General features: G+C 42.3%; 1 protein-coding gene across 2 annotated transcripts; it reads left to right on the forward strand.

Moving 5' to 3' along the window:
• The first annotated feature begins 617 nt into the window (after nt 1–617).
• Nucleotides 618–17,095, forward strand: LOC110981855 (UPF0764 protein C16orf89 homolog). Of its 2 annotated transcripts, none has more exons than XM_087139471.1 (9): nt 618–863; nt 2,762–4,568; nt 7,667–7,822; nt 10,039–10,201; nt 10,379–10,487; nt 11,477–11,651; nt 12,268–12,402; nt 12,789–12,854; nt 15,028–17,095. In XM_087139471.1, exons 2-9 carry the CDS (start codon nt 4,367–4,369, stop codon nt 15,138–15,140), a joined length of 1,119 nt encoding a protein of 372 aa, XP_086995597.1. In that variant the 5' UTR covers nt 618–863; nt 2,762–4,366; the 3' UTR covers nt 15,141–17,095. The 2 variants fall into 2 exon arrangements, with proteins under 2 accessions (XP_086995597.1, XP_086995596.1); XM_087139470.1 differs by lacking the exon at nt 618–863 and adding an exon at nt 1,603–2,068.
• The last annotated feature ends 1,753 nt before the right edge of the window (nt 17,096–18,848 follow it).

Raw genomic sequence — 18,848 nt, forward strand, 5'->3', positions numbered from 1 at the left:
ACTTATCCGTAGGTTGACAGATAGTGGTAAGCTTTTGAGGTGAATTGTAAATTTAAAACATAAAATAAGTTATGACATATAACCTCAGAAATTGCTCCACGGTAACTCATTAAAAAAGTCATAGAATATAAAAATCTAATTTTCAATTCTGGTGACAAGAGCGCAGGCCCTGCAATACCAATCAGCGGCGCACGGAGTGCCAAAAAAATATAGCCTTTTCCCAAGTTCGAATTCATTGTCAAGGAGTCCGTGCAATCGAGTTTTTTTAAGGCAAATTATTGTCAACTTTTCTAAAGAACTGGAGCAAAATCGGACTGCAGAAACTCTAAGGAGATCACAACACCAGTGTTGGTTGAATGTCCGAAAAGATTTTGCGCACTGCCTTGCTGTAACGAAAATAGCAATCGTCATCACTAAACTAATGTCAACAATAGCGCCAGTTTGTAGTTTGTAGCATTCCTGAATTGGTAAGTGTGATTTATGACGGAACGAGAATATGCCATTATGCCAAAACGCATAGCTTCCTTGACAGTGCACTGAGAAACGCGTGTGGCCTTTTTGGATTATGCACAGGAGTTATATACGTGACTATTAAATATGATCATGTCGACTTAAGTTGAGGCTCTCCATTTCTTACCAAAAAAAAAACAAACAAACGACATTCGACCATAAGAACGTTCAGTCTTTTGGAGTGGAAAGACCTTGAGTTGAACGGCATTCAGTTCTTTGGTATTTTCCATTCTACTCGCTACTGTGTCAATTTTGACGTTAATTGGAGTTGCTTTTTATCCAAAATCAGCCAGGAGGACGAAGGAGAGCAGAATGCAACAGGCTGGAGAAAGTAGATGTCAAGCCGAAAATCGGTACGTTGACAGAATAAAAGCTCGGAAGACAAAATTGAATTATCACTGAAAACTAGAATTGACACTAAAAACATTTGGGTCAGACTGACCCAGGTGTTTTTAGAGTGTCCAAGTACTGACCGCAACGTTTCGTTTACAAATTTCGCCATGATCGGCTGTGAGCTTATCAGTGTCTCCTAGGCCTAGTGTGGTTATTTTATTCTAGACGGAACGACATTCCATTTCACAATGGAGACACAAAACTCTGACAACGCGCTGGATAATTAGGCTGGATTCCGTTACAAGTTTAAAGTCATACTAGCCGACACTAAAGGCAGGTTCATACTTCAGGCGAATGCGACAACGAAGCGAATTGAACGTCACGAACAATTTGCAGCGAAATTTGGCCCGAGCTGAAATAATACATGTTCAACTTTTACAAATTCGCAAAGCGAACATTTAATCTGACGGCACAATTTCGCGTTCGTGTTCGCTTTCGCGCCGAGTATTGAACGGCCTTTACTCTTTCACTCAGTCTAGCCTGATCTTCTACTAATAATCTTCTCACCTCCGGTAATGAAATTTATTTTAGCGATGACGTCAATGCACACTGTGCTACTTACAGACGCTGATTTTGTAATGATAATGACGATAATGTTGCCAGTGACAACAAGAAACCCTTGGTTTTGCCACAGTTTTCACAAGCCTTCATGGGAGGCTGAGCGCACAACACATATGATGCCGAGCGGAAACGTCACTCGACATTACTGAGGGCCATTATAGAACCAAGAACATTTCAAGGCATGTTATCGCCATCCAAGGCAGCGACGTGTTGTTGTTTTTTTTCTGCGTCGTCTAACCCTGTGATATTATATTTACTCCCACCACTAAGGCCAGTTCATATACTCATGGCGAATGCGACAGTGAAATGTTAATTGCGAAATTCGCTTACGTTGAAATGTGCTCAGGTTTTTACGAAATCGCAGTGTGAATATTTGATCTGACGTCACAAAATCGCGTTCGCCAGTGTTCGCTTTCGCGCCTTACACGAACAGGCCTTTATACTTCTGCCCGTGCGCCAGGAATGCACGTGGGCCGATGCACAAGCAGGATGATTGCTTGATTGTCGTGACAGCAGTTGGCCCAACAAGGACTCCATTTCTGGATTGGACTCCATTTCCCGTACGTGCTGAAAACACAGCGAAGACCAAGGCCTACATTTGCCGGTAGTAATTTTCGTTTCCGACCATGGAGGAGGGGCAAAGCGAGAGACTGGAGGGGGTTAAAAGTCTCTAGCGAGAGGTTACCTGCCCCTTAGCTTAGGAGTCACTCTGTGTATGAAATCGGTGAAGGCCCTCTCCAGATCCAAGATATTTGGACAAAGTGGAAGAGATCAGCACAACGACAAGAATTTTCCGTCGAAGTCAGAAATTAATGGAACTCGTGCTCGGGACCAATCGACGTAGCGTTTTGAGTCATTCCATGACGGTTGGGGCACAATTTGTGATGGTATCACTTGTTACATGGGTTCCGTGAAAATTAACAGTTATTTCCCTGCATGTAGATTCCAAACTGACATTGTCATGCACCTTTTGAGGCTGAATACAGAGGAGTGTGTAATTTTTACTTGGTAAATTACCTACTCTACACTTCATGGCAGCCCGGGTGGTAAAAGTTACTGATGTAACAAGGACACCGTCACAAATTATGCCCCAACCTCATGGAATGACCCATTTACATGGAAAATTTCCTCCAGCGGATGTCCTTGCGGGGTTCCCCCTCTGAAAATCTTGATATGAACACAACAGGTCCCCACAGTTTACGCTATACTTCTTGGAGGTAGGATTATATTGGCAATTTCCCTTGTGCGAAAACGTTGGTGGTTACAACATTCCACGTATGTGTTATTTTAATCACAGGACTGACAGAGGGCGGCAGACTGGGAAAACAGTCGTTATTTATCAGCTGGCGCTTGCTGTCGACATGTCGTGCGAGCGCCAACTACAACCACGGATCTACCAACGTCACACGAATGATAGATGACTGTCATACTCGCCGAACATCAAGGAACCATACCCAGGGGCGTGGTTACATCGCTGTATAGTTCTCAGTACCGTCCTTATCACCTTCCCTCGGGAAGCTGAACCAATCGGAGTGCTCGCAAAATTCGCTAGCGATTCCCATTAGTTGTGCACAAAACTAAAATGTCTTGTCCCAGTTGGTAATCAGATAGCCCCTGCACAAATACTAGACTAGTACCAAATCTACGGTCGCTCAAGTCTTACCCGCCCATGTGCCCACTGCCCATAACCAGCAGCGGTATTTTGCGTGTAGTTTATCGAGGCCACTTCCTGTGCTACAAAAATTATACTTTCAAACTCCCAAGGGGAATAGCTGAAATGCAAAGAAAGTTAGTGATTCGCGTTTGTCACTTTAAGCCTCGTGCATTATTTTCAGAGAACAAAGTTCAGTGTATAGTAAGCTGTGTATAAATTTATGCGCAACATGTATGCAACTTAATGTAATTTCTCGACATTCAGCGAGTTGTTATCTTTCCATTACACGCATGCAGAGCTCAGATTTAATACTGAACTGAAGCATTCGTTCTTTATTATATTCAAATATTTATTACGTAATGGAATGAATGTACAACTGAGATTTCCTCCCGATCGCCTCGTGCTTATGATTGAAATAAACGCAAATCTCTTGTTTCCTCTTGAAAATGTACCTTCTTAGCCTAGGCCTACCACTTATTTGATGCAGGCCCGTCGCCAAGGGGGGCTGGGGGCGCCCTCGTCGGTAAAATCACAAGTATTGTTGTTCTCGTGATGTGCTCCCTAAACAGCTGGTACTGTTGTCCCTTGATGCCTGAAGCTGGCGACGGGGCTGGTTTGACGTCGAGGCTTGGTATAGACCTTTATCATGACCCTGCGATGTTTGTCTTGTTCCCTGTAGACCTATTGGCAATACAGTCACATATTGATAAAAGAGAACAGACTCTTTCCCCTTCCAGCCTCAGTTAGGTTACATGGGTTTGAATGGTAGAAAAGTAAGATGGCTGCTTCACGATAGAGATCTATAGCTTCAGCTTATTCAAAATACCTTACAATGTCACCCACGTAATGTGAATTTATTTGTAAATGCAAGTTGGCTCAGTGTTGCCAAGTTCCACCTATCTGAGTTATCAATATACTCGCTTATACCACGCTTAGCACCCTGTCTCAAATAGTAATCTGAAATAAATTGATTTCTTCTTTCGAGAATCACGTGATATGAATTATTCTGGGAACAAGCTTGCGTGATGCACATCACCTGTCACGTGTGGTACCCATTTTCCATCAACACTATCAATTTGTCACAGAATCACGTTGGTTGCCTTGTCAGTGTGATGTTACATCCAGACGCATGTTTGAGACGAGTCCAATAAACTGCTCTCGGCTCGAGTAGCCCGGAACATTCTACTCTGTTTGGGAATTAAGTATCAAATTCTTTTCTGAGAAAAATATTGTTTCGTTGATTGCACTATGTCATGGCATGTAACGAAATGCGTGAGTGCCGTGCTGTGCGTGATGTTGGTTCGGTTCAGCGGATGTTACGGTGAGAGCGAGTCGTGTGGAGAGTTTACCCACCGCGTGGTGCGTGCTCTCGATGGGGCACTGGGCTTCTTCAGCCGGGAATATGACAAGGTCAACTTGGACGCTTTGGTGGGAGTCCGAATGGCACAGGGTAAGTTACCTACTTGCCAAATTCAAATTCAAATGGCAAAAAAGGCGAAAAACTAAACTTTGAAGTTGTGCTGACAGGAATTACAATGCACAAAACGACGGAGTTGAACCTGACAAAGTGGGCAATGCTCTGTTAAGACGACAAACGTAAAACTTAAGATGTAGGCTTTTGTAGTTGTATGAGGTACATCGTGTCTACGCATGGAACAGGTTAGATCTAGTGGTATTAAATAAACTAATTCTTCTAAATGACATTTATCCCGCCAAGCCCATGAATCATTGTGACAGTTGTCACTGTCATGTCATGTCATCGTCCGTGAAAGCGAGACAAGTCACTGTGACATGGTTACCTGAGCTTTCGGTGGTTGACACTGCGTTACGAAGATATGGCACTACGCTGCGAATGCGGAAATGAAAGCTCATTGTCCCTGTTCGGTTTGAGGAAGTCCACGCGATTCGGCAGGTCTTGTAAATGGTGTGCAATTCTTTAAGAGACATTATGCGTTTTACACGATGCTATCGAATTGCCCCGCAGGGACTTTTCGCTCTTATGTATTGCGGAATGCATATCGACGTTTTCCCCCATCTGGGCATTGTACTGAAATGCGACCCTAATTTGATACGATAAAGGAAAACGGGAAGCTTGATGTGTGAAACACGAAACCTTTTCCTATTTGTCTTTAAGGCACTTGAGGTTTTTCCGCCAGTCTCATGCTGGGGAACCAAAATGCTAACCTGATGAATATATTGGTGAGCTCCTAATATCATAAAATGCCAGCTAAAGTCTACACGAACGAACTGTGCTGTGCGCTCGAGAAATAAAGTATCTGTATGATGCCTTCAGACGACGCGTTTGCTTAAACTGGCTTTCACATGCGAACAAGTTCAAGAAACAAATCTTCGAGCTCAAAATATTCCCTTCATTACCTGAATATTAAATCAGGTATACAGAAAAGTGACTTGCCACTATTCTGTTTTTCTAAAATGTAGCTCTTGGCATGCAAACAGCGCAAGCAGCATGATTCACAAAAATGACAGGGTTTATCATAAAACTGATTCCCCTATGGTTGGATTGACCGGCACTACAATGTTACTCAAAATAAGAATAATAATGTTACTCAAAATAGGAATAATAATGTTACTCAAAATAAGAATAAGAATAAGTCACAAGCGAGTTATCCAAACATCAAATGAATTAACCATAACCACGTTGCAACTGATCTTGCTATATTTCGGTGCTATAGCTGAATGCTTCAAAATCGGACCGCAATAAAACCATGTGTAAAGAAAAGGTATGATTCTTGTGGCAATTCAAATTAAACCCTGTTGGATTGCAGATTTTAAAAATGAAACAGTATACCAACTACCCCAAAAGCAGTTTCTAACGATGCAAGCGGTCATCGTTTCACTTTGGATATGTTTTCAAGATTTCAAACTTTATCAGCCGTTGCACTGGAAATTTTTGGACTTTTCCGCCAGGCAAGACTTTCCTGCTTGAATATTTTCTCCTTGCAGTTTGCTGTGTCACAATCTTCACTTCACGCTTCGCGGAATCCCCGGACGACTGCAATGTTTGTCTTTTAGCCTAGCTGTATATACACCATCTTTCCCCGTCAACACGACCCCAAACTTGGGAAAAAATTGATAATGCCAGCTCGTCCCCGCGGCGATGCATTTATCCCTTTCCGCGGTGTTCCTTCCGCTTATCTCTGCAACTAAACCGGGGACCCCGGAGCCAGGCCCGTCTGAGCTGGGAAAAGTTCGCGATCCATCGCTGGAGTTGCTTAATCCGCACACTCATCGCGTCTTTCTTAAAACACCATTCTGAGACGATAACTGTCCGCCGCATGGACGGTAATAGAACGTGGGGGAGGAGTGAATCTGTTTGATCGGTCGTTTCAGGGCACGCTTTTTAAGTTGGGCCCAAATGGAGTTTAGAAATGTATCGGGATTTAATCGCCAAGGGTTGTGTTTTTCCTTGCAGTAAGGATTGTAAGATGGACGGTCCTGCGTTTGGTTTGCTGCTAAATGGACGTTTGTGGCATGATTGAAAATCCTCAGGGCAACTGCATTTATTTTTGCAAGCGGGTTTGTGTGTGTATGTTTTTTTTAATGCTTCGTCACATTAGCCGAAACAGCTCATGTTGTGTTTTTGTCTGTTTTGCTTGACATGTGTTTCTGTAAAACATTTTGTCCGTAAAAGGAAGAGAGCATATCGGTATGGTTCCCAGTTGGTTTCCTTATTTGTTGAAATTTGCGGCTATACATCGATCCTTTTTTGTAAACGCAAGGAATACTCAGTTCAAAAACGAATGACTGAAGTCTTGTCACAAAATTTATGGTGCTTAGACGTTGCTTGGGGCACTGTGAATTTGATTTTACAGCAGTGGCGTAGCCACGGGGGCGACCTGGGGGCACGTGCCCCCCCCCCCCAATAAAATTCCCGGTGCCCCCAGGTGCCCCCACTGAAAAGAACGGACGAATGGAGATTGAACAAGGTCAACAAAATGTTGCCCCTAAAAGCCACACCACTGAAAGCTGGTGCCCCCCATAAAACACTGGTACCCACTTTGTGCCCACCCCACTAGTAAAATCCTAGCCTCGCCACTGTTTTACAGGCGGGTAGAATGCCAACACAAGACAAGAAAATGTCCTCTTCTCCCATTACAGCATAATAAGAGAAAAACACACCGTAACAAGGCTCAAGTCTTCCTCCACCTTCAAACAACGTAATAATAAAAACGAAAATACTTCTTTCTCAATATAACATGATAAAGGACACGAAAATATCTCCATGGACATCACAATACTATAAGAGACACAAAGATATCATCACAATGTACAATATATGGGGTAAAAATCTAATCTAAAGTCTGGGGTATATACGGTATCTAATTTCACTTATGTTTTTCCTTCGTTAACAAGTATGTGTATTGTCTTTCAGCTCTTGAAAGCAGTGGACGCCATGCTTTCAAAAACGAGCTTATAAATATGTCGGCCGTTTTTTACGCAGTGTTGAAACTATTACTTCAGTGGCTTAACGTCACTTTGTGATGATGAAAATGAGACTGATTAGCATTTACCTTCATCATTTCTCAGGCCAACTCCGAGCTACACTTGCGGAGGTCGATTTCGGCAAAACACCTGAGCTGGAGACCTTTCGAAACGAGCTAGAGAAGTTGTCCGATCGGGCCGAGGCTATCTGTAATCAGGCCATCCCCGTGGTCAAACGCCAGTACCCAAAGGATTACCAAGGTGGGCCAAGTTCTAGCAGATGTGCTCAGTTCTTCTCTTAATCGAGAAAATGCCGTCAGAAAAATTTCTGTTTGTGACCAGGTGCCCGTTTTTGCAAAAAGTGTAAAAATTCAGTTTGATTGCGAATGAATTGTGTTCTTCAAATTTCTGAAATTTGCGTTTGACCTCACCCGGTCTACGAAGCACATTTGAGCGCTTTTCTACTACACTGTTTTTCCCCATTAAGTTCAAGAGGCTATTGTAGTTAATAGATCAAGAAGGCAAATAAGGTTTTTAACTTGCATTAAAATGAAGGAAGTCTCTGATTAAACATTCCAGCTAACAGCTATCATCAAAGTAAAATCTCATTTTGAGTGTAAACAACGTATACACTATATCTTGAACTTTATACGCATCTACTTATTTCATCACGACGAATCAAGAGTAGCCAAAATGTTTGTTCGTAACAGAAAACAAGAGCAGTGTTAGGAAGTATTGGTATTGCCAACAATAGGCCTCAGGGATAAAATATTAAACCATCATGCAGAATGGAGAATTGCATTTTGTGATCTTGAAGAAGGATCTAAGAAATGGCCTTTCAAGGACACCGCACAATGGCCACGTTTTCATCTGAAGTGTCCGCCCACCTCGGCACTTTGTGTCTTCCATCGTAGCGAGTAATCCTATCAAAGGCTCATCTCTTAATGGAAAATACAACTACATGGAACAGGGCTTGGTTTTCACATCCCGTTGCGCATAACTCCTTTGTGGGAACGTAGAGCTGTTGGGTTGGGAATATGGGAAATACTCACGGAAAGCGCATAATGTTTCTCTATTAACGAATCGTATCTTTTGAAAAACAAGGATGGTCATTATGACCACAACTTTGAGTCAGGTTGACGAGAAGCATGACCAAATTGGACGGTGATATACACGTTGAGTTAGCTGGCAAGATGGAAATCAATCAGCGAGAAAAAAATATATACTTTCTGTATTTAACACCGTTGTTTACAATCCAGTTTGCAGTCAGCAGCTTCCATGTTCTACAAGAAAACACAATACTATTGTTAAGTTTGAGACGCGGTATACATGCAGATTACACATTGCGACCGTAACAGACCAACATCAGCATTCCTTCGCGATTGACCATTTCGCTCAGTAGAAAAGCATATAAGCATGGCATATATCAGTGTACACAGATTTACAAGCAGGGGCACTGAATCTGTACATCGGTGAATATAATTATCCTGGTCGGGAAAACGCGATGTAAAACGCCCAAACCCCCTTCCTTTCGGGCGAATTTCTCCCCGGCTGCGTGATTCCCCGTGCAGTTCTTGTCTGATTTAATTTAGGACCCGTCCGTTGGTTCTATTGGCTTGTGTGGCGGGACTCCTAATGATCAGCATCAGGTGGAACGAGGCATGGAGACGACCCTGTAATGGAGGCATCAATTTGTCTCTTTTGAGTTACTAACGATGCCAACGAGGGCTAAAGTAATGCACCTGCAATTTTGGCGTCTGAATGAATAAACATTCGCCGCGCACATGTCGCGGGAATGAAGCGGCCTCGCCGTCCGCCCGCTGAGCTTATAGCGTTGGCGCTCAAGAACTGCGTTGTCCTGTAATTCCCTAATGCAATGATGGAAGAACTACGTGTACAAAGCCTCCTTCCTTAGCGTATTACGAGAAATGTGGAAGTAAATCTGGCTTATTTGTTCGTCCTTTTCTCCAGCATCTGCTATCACAGTGTTCTAAAAATAATGTATTATTTTTAGAACCTACCAACATTTCTCCTTCGTCGTCTCTCGTGAGGCAAGATTTTGCATAATACAATTATTCGGGGCTAATTGTCAATTTCCATTTTTACATGAGCCCTACATGACATGCAAATTCATAAATTGTAACAGTCTAAAGGAAAGTTCCCTTCCAGATCACGTGTTTACAGTTTGCTTATGCAGAAACATTTCAACTCCGGAGAATTTTGCTGATATTTTTGTGACGTAAATTCGTTTTGCGCATGCATTTGTGTTAAGCTCAAGTGGTCTCAAATCAAGGAAAGATCTGCTTTTCACCATTGCTTACTGAAAATTGCTGAAAACCTAACATTTAACCTATGTTAAAATTTATGTATAATTGTTCAAAAGACATAAACATGTAGAAACATGGACATTAACAGCCGTTTAACATACATGTAAACCTATTTTCCCCATCGTAATACCTGGACCACCCCTCCTTTAGACTTGGGTAGGCTGGTTAGCGAACACTTTTGGCGTGCTGGGAGAACGGGGAAGAGGCGCCAAACGGACCAGTCTCTCAGTAGCTACCCGCAGCAAGTCGACGGCTGGGAACCCCTCAGTGAACCGCTAACTGATCGGTGCATCAGCCAGCTTCTCGGAACAAAGTCAGTGTCCCAGCAGGCTATTGCCGTTTCACCCTTTTTCATGATGGAATGCAATTCTAATTCTATTTCCCTATCATACCGTCTGGTTTCATTCTTGTACTTGAAAAATGCATCATAACAAATCTGAAGTCGATAAAATGTTTTCACTGTACACATTACATGCCGTTTTAATTGTAGATCCCAGCCATGTAGCATTACTCCGTTTTGCTGGCTTGCGATGACGCTTCGAGGCTATCGTAGTTACTCTCTCAGTCACCAGGTTCTTTATCTCATGGTCGGATCAATGGTGAGTGATTATCGTTCGACCTACCTTTCAAACCACAGCAAGCAGAACGACATATAAATCCAGTTGATTTTATTTAGGACTTCAGAAATTTAATTAGCACTGCTTGCATAACTTTCCTTGCCAGGGTTGCGTTTAAATCTCGGGATTAATAGAGTCTGAAAGTTGATCCCTGGTGGCGCGCTTCCGGAACCCTTGGACATTAAAAATAATGTGCAAAGATGTTAGAATTCGTAATACTTGTTCGTTCAGTTTCTTCCTAAAAATCCAACTTGGAAAAGGGACTTTGAAAATTTTTTGCTCGTATATCAATTTATAGAAACTGAAAAATTACCTGACCTAACAGAGAAATATCCTGCCCAAACTTGACTCATTACTTCTGAAAATCTAAGAACAGTGCAATACGGCAGTCTCGTACGCAGATGAATATTCACGGCTTGAATTTCCCTAGTAATTATTTTGGGAGAAAACAATGTCACTTTGTGTTTTTTAGGCATCAGCCATGGCCCTGAGGATCAAAGCCTTTGCTCCAACACTAAGGCAGAAAAATTAAATGTACCCAAAATTCGCCTTTCTCTGGTTATTTTTCAAAAGAAAATTTTGGCTCTTTTTTATGGGGGGCAAGTTCCCCCCGTCCATCCTTGTGTTCAGGTGGTATCTAGCTATGTAGAACTACTGATGCCCTCTGTGACATCAGGAGTCACGACAAGACATTCCCGATGAAACTCTCTGGAAATCTGCGTCCTTTGACCTCCAGATAGTGACCAATCGGTTGCCGTCTGTCCAACGCGATACTCTCATCAGTTTACACCCATTGTCAACTCGACGGTCTTGGTCCTGGTTCTAATCAGCCAACTAGCTTATGGAAGTCACATCAAATTTTCACTCCGAAATGCCAGGTTCGTAGGGAGTGGTTTTGATTGGCAGGAAGAATAGGCGATACTCAGATTACTAGATTTTAATGTCATTTGTCTCTTTAACATTTTTTCGAGATGGGTTGTGAGTCTCACATGATAAAGCGACTAAGTCAGCCAGGAATGGACGCACCGGGTGGGTCGGTGCTAGAGTCGCTTATGGATGGGTTCTGCGCTGACGTCTTCAGGGAAGCAAAGGCCACAGCCGAGGACGCTTACCCGAGCGGTGATCAAGATCTCTTCCTGGAACAAGGTACAGAAGGGCCCCAGCCGGCAATTGACTAAAATACATAGGAAAATCAATTCAAATCAAACATCATGTTTACCACGACGAGCGGGCTTTAACGAAAGTTAGTGTGTTGCAAAAAAATGGAAAACAAGCGAACGTGTACACATCACTCCGTGCTGTTTATACCCCCCCGGAAAGTCACCTGAATTCACAGACAGGTAACTCAACATGTTGGAATATAACCATGTTGGTAAAAAGGATCACCCCTTCAGCTTTGAAAGCTTAATTAATCCTCTAAGAAAAGGAGTTTTCAGGGGCACACACAAACTGGTGAGGAACACATGTAACCAGTTTCTGGTGGAAATTTTCTAGTTAAAAAAGGAAATTACTGGACTTTGACTGGACTTGACTGAAAGTTGGGTGGACTGATTCCAACGATCTTTGAAAGTCGCACTTATCTGTACTGTGTGTAATTCAGGAAGATGGATGCCTCCTTAGCAACGCTCGTGTTTGTTGTTATGCCTGAACTTGTGCGCTGTCAGATATGGGTGTGAATACGCTAGGCCTCACATAATGATATTCTCACGGGATTTGTCAATAGACACAATGAAATCAAAGCTTTATATTTCGTGCACTCCAGTGCTTCTATGCGGACTGAAAGGGTACGAGGACTTCTTCCAGTTACCATGGTTACAGGCTGTGCTCTGTTGGCAGAATGAGAGCGGATGCTTCCAAGATGATGTCTACCGCCCTCATGCGACTGATGAGGATAATGGTAAAAACCTAAGATTGCCATAACTGGACTGATTTTTGTAATCACGCCTTGCTACAAGAAGTATAATCTCTACAAAGGCCGAGAGCGTGATTTTGAAAATGGGATGCAAATATAATCCAAAGACAATCCCCACAGGAAAAAAATAAGAAGAAGATCAGAAATCTTAGTGACAAATGGTATTGTATTCGTGTCGATTTCGTCATTGAAAACAGACAAACATACAAAAGTGACTGGATCAAAGTTGGGCATAAGGTGTGTAACTATGACAGGTTAAAGAAACAGAAAAATGCTTCCTAATTCTGTATTACCTATGGTCGTATTATAAATGATCGATTTTCAAGGTATCCCCAATGATTTTGATCGGTAACAATGTTTCTTTCCTCCAGCCGAACCCGATCGTGTCGTTGTGTCCGGTCATATCAGGAAAAGGAGACGGGAGAGTGAAGTAAATGGTAAGTCTTGGCCACTAAGGTCCGTCATCATTAGCAAGATGGTACAAGCGTGCTGTGGATCAAGCAATACCCGTCTTGAGTGGAAGCACCCCTTCATCGGTTGAAAGAGCCATGTTGGTGGAGAGTGCTCATTTATCGGTAACGACGCAACCGTAACATACGGGTAATTCCAGAAAGTAGGATCCAAAAGTGTGACATTTTTGTGTGCCGGTTGCATCTGACCTTTGTTATTTGACTTAGAAATATCACCGGAATTGATTTCAAGCTATTACTATATGTTTGGCAGGTAATTTGCAATAATTCATCACTCTTGAAAATTAGAAAATGTGTTCTGAACTTGCAAAACCATATGTCAGATGTGACAGGAACACGAAAAGAAATGGACCCCTAATTTCTGGAATTACCCAATGCATTTCCCCGTCATTAGTGAAGGATTGAAATGCAGTTCCCAGCAAAGGAACTTCCCTTGTGAAAGAAATTACGCCCTCTTTTGGTCCCGCTCAGGCCTCATAAAGCCGAACTGATTTCTAAACACCGTACATCTTCAGTATATGTAATATAGCAGCCAAGCTCCATTCGTGCCCCTCCCCCTTTTTTAGGTTAAAACCTTGGTTATGCGAATGCAAATGGTACCACCATTGCAATTACAATATAATGAGATTTTTTTTATCCTTACTTTTCTGCTAATTATAATGATGAATAAGAGGCTCAATACGTTTCAATGGGTGCCCTAAGGTCTGAGTAATTTTCTCGTTCTTTCCAGTCTCGTTTTTCTCTAATTTTGAAAAAAAAAGTTGCAACATGAGAAATGCATGGGAAAGCAATGCTGTTGAATATGTCTCTGTCAGCCAAGCCTACATAATTATTTTCAAAGGTACATTCACACAGCAGTAATTTTCAAGATGCAAGGTCGTCAGCATTGCTTTACTGATAATCAGCTATGTTTTGAACTGTTCCAAGCGTTTGGTTGATGCCAACATTAAGTGATTTCCTGCCAGAGACTTTAAAAAACTTGTAAATCTTCAACAAATGCAACATAATTTATTGTACAACCATGAAAGGAAAACGAACCGCCCCCTCCCAAAACAAAACAAAAATATCTCTGTTATGTGGAGGATGGTCTATTTCAGGTCAACCCGCGCGACCTTCTACACAATATTTTAAATAGATAACATTTACAAACTGTGCATTTCAGGGATCAACTGCGTCACCATTTCAGCGCAAATCACCCAGTTAAACGTTTCCTTTAACATTTCAAAAGTACGACGAACAAACTTTTGACATCATAATCCGTTAGTACCACGGCGGCAGTATCCGCTCCGAGCGGAACAAAAGAGGGCGTGCTGTTTTTGGTACTCGCCGCATAGACGCGCCATGAGGCGCACAAGTATTATGCGCGTTTGACGCAGAGTACTACATTATTCCGGCATGTACGGTCTTTGCGTACACGCAGAACGTGTGCAAGAACCCACTTATAATCAACTTTCTTTCGCCGATTGGGGGTGCACTTCAGCTTGGGGCGGTCACGTCTTTTCAATTATCTCAAATACTTCTTTAGTTTTAAGCAGCGGCATTACGAAGGTACTGCAGAGGCTTACCCACCATCGTCATGGTGACATGGTTGCCGGACCGGATGCACTACAAAAATTGTGGTGTAATTGCTATTAATTTAACACCGTACGTGTTATAGGAGCTCTGATTACACCCAGGGTGTTTAATTAACGCCTGGGTTTTTGTGGTGTGGCATGAGTCGGTATAAGACCATTATTACCCCTGTTCTTTGATTTGACGTCTGTGGTGTCAAAATGGAAAGCCGCTATTTGGTCAAAGATATTAATATGTACACCTTAGGTCTAATTTAGATCTAACGGCAACGCCCTCACTGATGCAAGATTCCCCAGACGTTAGTACAAATACGAAAAAAGGGGGAAGTGAGCAAACAAACACAACCATTTACATCGATCAGGGGTGGTTTTTTGTAGACATCGCCTATTGGTAACAGTAATTGATTACGGAACAGTAATTTTATGATGCTGGTGGAATGAACGGGTGCTACACATGACACAATAATGTATGTAATGCCTTGAGAGCAGTAAAAGTGAAACGCTTGATTATTGCTGTTGACCAGCGTGTGTCTAAGGCACAGTGAATCCGGTTTCCCCTTTTTTTACAGGGACTGGTTGTCTGATGCACAAGACGGCTGTTGGCACGGGATTTCTATCAATTTACTTACGGAGGCTAATTGGAACCATGGCAACTGGAATAACTAATACCAACTGTCTCTGACACCATTTCCGGCTGTGTCAGTTTAAGAAAAGACAATGCGAACGACGGGGGACACCATTCGGCGAGGCTGAAGCTGTGATTTAAAATGTTGTTTGAATTTATACCTGCATTCCATTTTAGTTTGACAGTTATGTGTGAAATATTATGTGCAGATTGGTGCCGAGGCTCTTTGAAAGTTAAAACGTGAAAATTTTCCTCAAGTAATTTTGTCAAACATAAATTAGTTTCACGGCTGATTTCTGGTATTAGAAACCAATTAAAGATTCGTTTATGAAAGTAAACATCAGAAAGGTATTGCATCAAGTGGGCACTGACAGAAGATGATGACGTATTTCAGAGATAGGAAAGTATCAGAGGTCACAGATTATGGTAAAGAATATGAATGGACGGTGGAAACACAACCCAACTTTGCATAAACCAGGAGGATAATCTTTGCATTTATGTTTCCGTGACAACCAATTAAGTTACCAAATTGGTTGTTACAACAATAACTGGGCGACCCTTTGGCGGTCATGCATCATTCATGGTAATTCTAGAAATTAGGGGTCCATAAGTGTGACATTTTTGTGTCCCTGTTATACATCTGCCCTTTATGATTTGACATGGAAATGTCACCGGAATTCATTTCAAATTATTACTATTTGTTTGGCAGGTAATTTGCATTAATTCATCACTTTTGGAAATTAGAAAATGTATTCCGAACCTACAAAATCATATGTCAGATGTGATGGGGCCACAAAAAATGGGCCCCTAATTTTGGAATAACACTCATTTAAATGTTATTTCTTCAATCCTACGTCATTGAAATGTATCTTTTAAGGTAATACAAAAGTAACGGTGAGATTGATAATTATGTGTCCCAGTTAGTGCTGCGTTTATGAGCAAAACTCATTATAAAAATCAGTTGACTGGAAGAAATAATATTGACCGAGGAATAGTGGTGGGTAGTTTACTCAATTGGAGACAGTTTTCGATCGACTTGAGGCAAACCAAAGCAAGTCTATGGTGTAACATCCACACGGGAATGGGTAATCAATCAGCCAGTTTTCTCACAAGCTGTTGACTTGGAGCACAGTTGTCATAGTAACCGAGCTCAGGTGACTGCTTCTATCTCAAAGCAAGAATCCTTGCTTTTTGTCACAAGACCAGGCTATGCGCGTGCTGGGAACCAGACTTCACTCGGAAAAATTGTAACGAAACTGACCAAAAATTTCACGCTTGCTATATCTATAGGAACGATGAATCAGTGAAAATTTAGGCTTGTGTGTACTTTTTTCAGAAATCTCCAAATGCCTGAGAAACTGCTTGCTCGAAATATTTAAACAATTTTGCACGTGACCCTGTGTGCTGCTTATTGTTTTGAGGTCTCAATCTACACTCTTCTTTGGCAATGAGCGTGATTATTGGAGTATTCCTCTTTGCAGCGATCAAAGGTAGGTGTCCATTCGTCTCATTGTAACTTCTTTAGAAAGCCAATTGTTGATAATTTCTCTAAACATAAATTTCAAAGGAACAGTACAATATCAATGTATAAAAAAGTCATTATTGTTTTCTTTTTGCGAAGCTTACATCAAAAATGTGCAAACGTTTGTCGCCGATTTGAACTTTGTTTTCTACTTGACGTGTTTAATTAAAGAATGTTTGTTAACACGATTTTTTCCCTGCATACTTTCCTGAGTTTGCCGCTGATGATCATGAATTGCGATGTATTTCGTTACTTGCACCTGATACGGTAAAAGACTCGCGACCAGCGGCATATCAATCTTTTGGTGGGGGGGGGATGCAAAAGCGAATGCAGCTTCGGGCTCCTTCAACATGATGTTGGGGGACCAAAAAATATCAAAAGCATTACTCGTGGTCCAGACATCCTTGCTTTTATTTAGTGGTGTTGCTTTCTTAGGGTTTTGTGCCAATATTTGATCAATAAATATAAACAAATAGTTGATATTTAAATATGAAAAGTGGAAAAAAGTCTTGTTTGTTTGTTTGTTTTATTGCGACTGGGAGTATTACACCTTTGAAGCTACACTAGCCCATGGCCTCAGCCGCTTAGCAGCCAATTAATTAAAAAACATGCTCAATTTCTTCTCTCCTTAGACCGAAAGGGGTACAGTGTCGTGTTAATTGCACAACACACCGGTGTCCCCCTAATTTAAAGGTGGCGTCTAAATCGGCTGGTTTAGGTCTGATATTACGCACAAAATTAATGCCAGACGCTTCCACAGACGCACACTTATTTTTATGTTTTAAGTGGCTGGAGTAGTCAGGAATGGGGGCCTTGCCATCGGATATCATTCGAGAATCCTTTGCTCACAGGCGAAGTGATCGTCGGTGGTGGCGGTGTTTCGCTGGTCACAAAAATGTTCAAAAGTGGTCATACTTGTACATGGAGTACACGAAGGAAAAAGAGACACAACAAATGTGAAATCCTTTTTGAGAGTTCCCAAAACACTTATTGGAAACTTAAGGAAATGGTGTTGTAACATTCAGACAGAAGTTTGAAAGGGTATGTGTTTCTTTCACAAAATCTCAAGAACTGTTTTTCTCTGCAAGGCATTGCACGGGGGGGGGGAGCAGTGGGTGAGTTGGAACACCCAAATACACCAAACCAGGCTTACCCCGAGGACCACTGGGGTAATCCTGGGGGTAGTGAGTGCACCGTGCAAGCTGTAATACGGAACAACTATCCCTATCCAAGGGGCTTTGTTTCTTTCTGAACAAAGCCGGTGCACTGCTCCTGCCATGGGTTGTTTCTTTGCTTTAAAACAGTGACCGCGTTTTGGCAAAAGATAATACTATTGGTTTGTGGACTCGAACTTATCTCCAGCCTCGCTCTTTCATTTAACTTAATTAGCTTGCCGTAATCAACTGGGCATGGAGAGTGGTGAAATAGGGGACGACCAACTGTCCACATCATCCATTGGTCATTCTGGCTATCACAAAGATAAGGCACGACTTCGTAGCACCGGTGAGTACCATTATTATTAACATAATCCACCCCGAGCTGAAGTGCACCCCAATCGGCGAAGGAAAGACAGGTGGTTACAAGCGGGTTCTTGCACGTGTTCTGCGTGTACGCAAAGACCACTGATCTCCACATTGGTCAAGTTCGGGCGGCCTGTTCTTGACACGCCGTTTCTTGTTCTCGCGCTCGAAATGTGGATTTTTTAAACCGTAACAAAGGAAGCTATAGGACATACTGCGCCTTTGCGCTTTGAGGCCAACCAGTCAAGTGTCCAGCCGGGGACGAGGGTGGTAAAGGTGCCCCCGGGAAAAATGTTTTCATTTTCTTCAAGGAATCAAAGCGTCAGCATTCTAGAAAAGGTATTAGAACCTTTCGCAGGGGCAAATGTTGAAAACAATGGGACAGTCGTTTGTGGGAAAATCCACTTTTCCCCTAAGGACTAAAGACCTGGATACGTCACCGTCTCCAATGTGAATACTCTTCCTCCTCGTTGCGTAAAGGCCGGTTCATACTTCAGGCGAAGCCAAATGTGAAGCGAATTGTCAGGTAAACGGCACACGTCACAATAGAACTTGAATTGTTGGCGTAATGAAATTTGCTGTGCCTTCGCTTTCTCGTGAAGAGATTGACACCTGTGATTTTTCAGTCGCTTGACATCGAGGTGACAGTGGTCACTATTTACCGAGTAGGAAATCTCCTAGGCATTTCATGCATTCTACGCCTACGTAAGCTTACGTGAATCG

The sequence above is a fragment of the Acanthaster planci genome, linkage group LG07 (assembly GCF_054643075.1).
Source record: "Acanthaster planci isolate LZ-2023a linkage group LG07, COTS_SCS, whole genome shotgun sequence".
Classification (NCBI taxonomy): domain Eukaryota; kingdom Metazoa; phylum Echinodermata; class Asteroidea; order Valvatida; family Acanthasteridae; genus Acanthaster; species Acanthaster planci.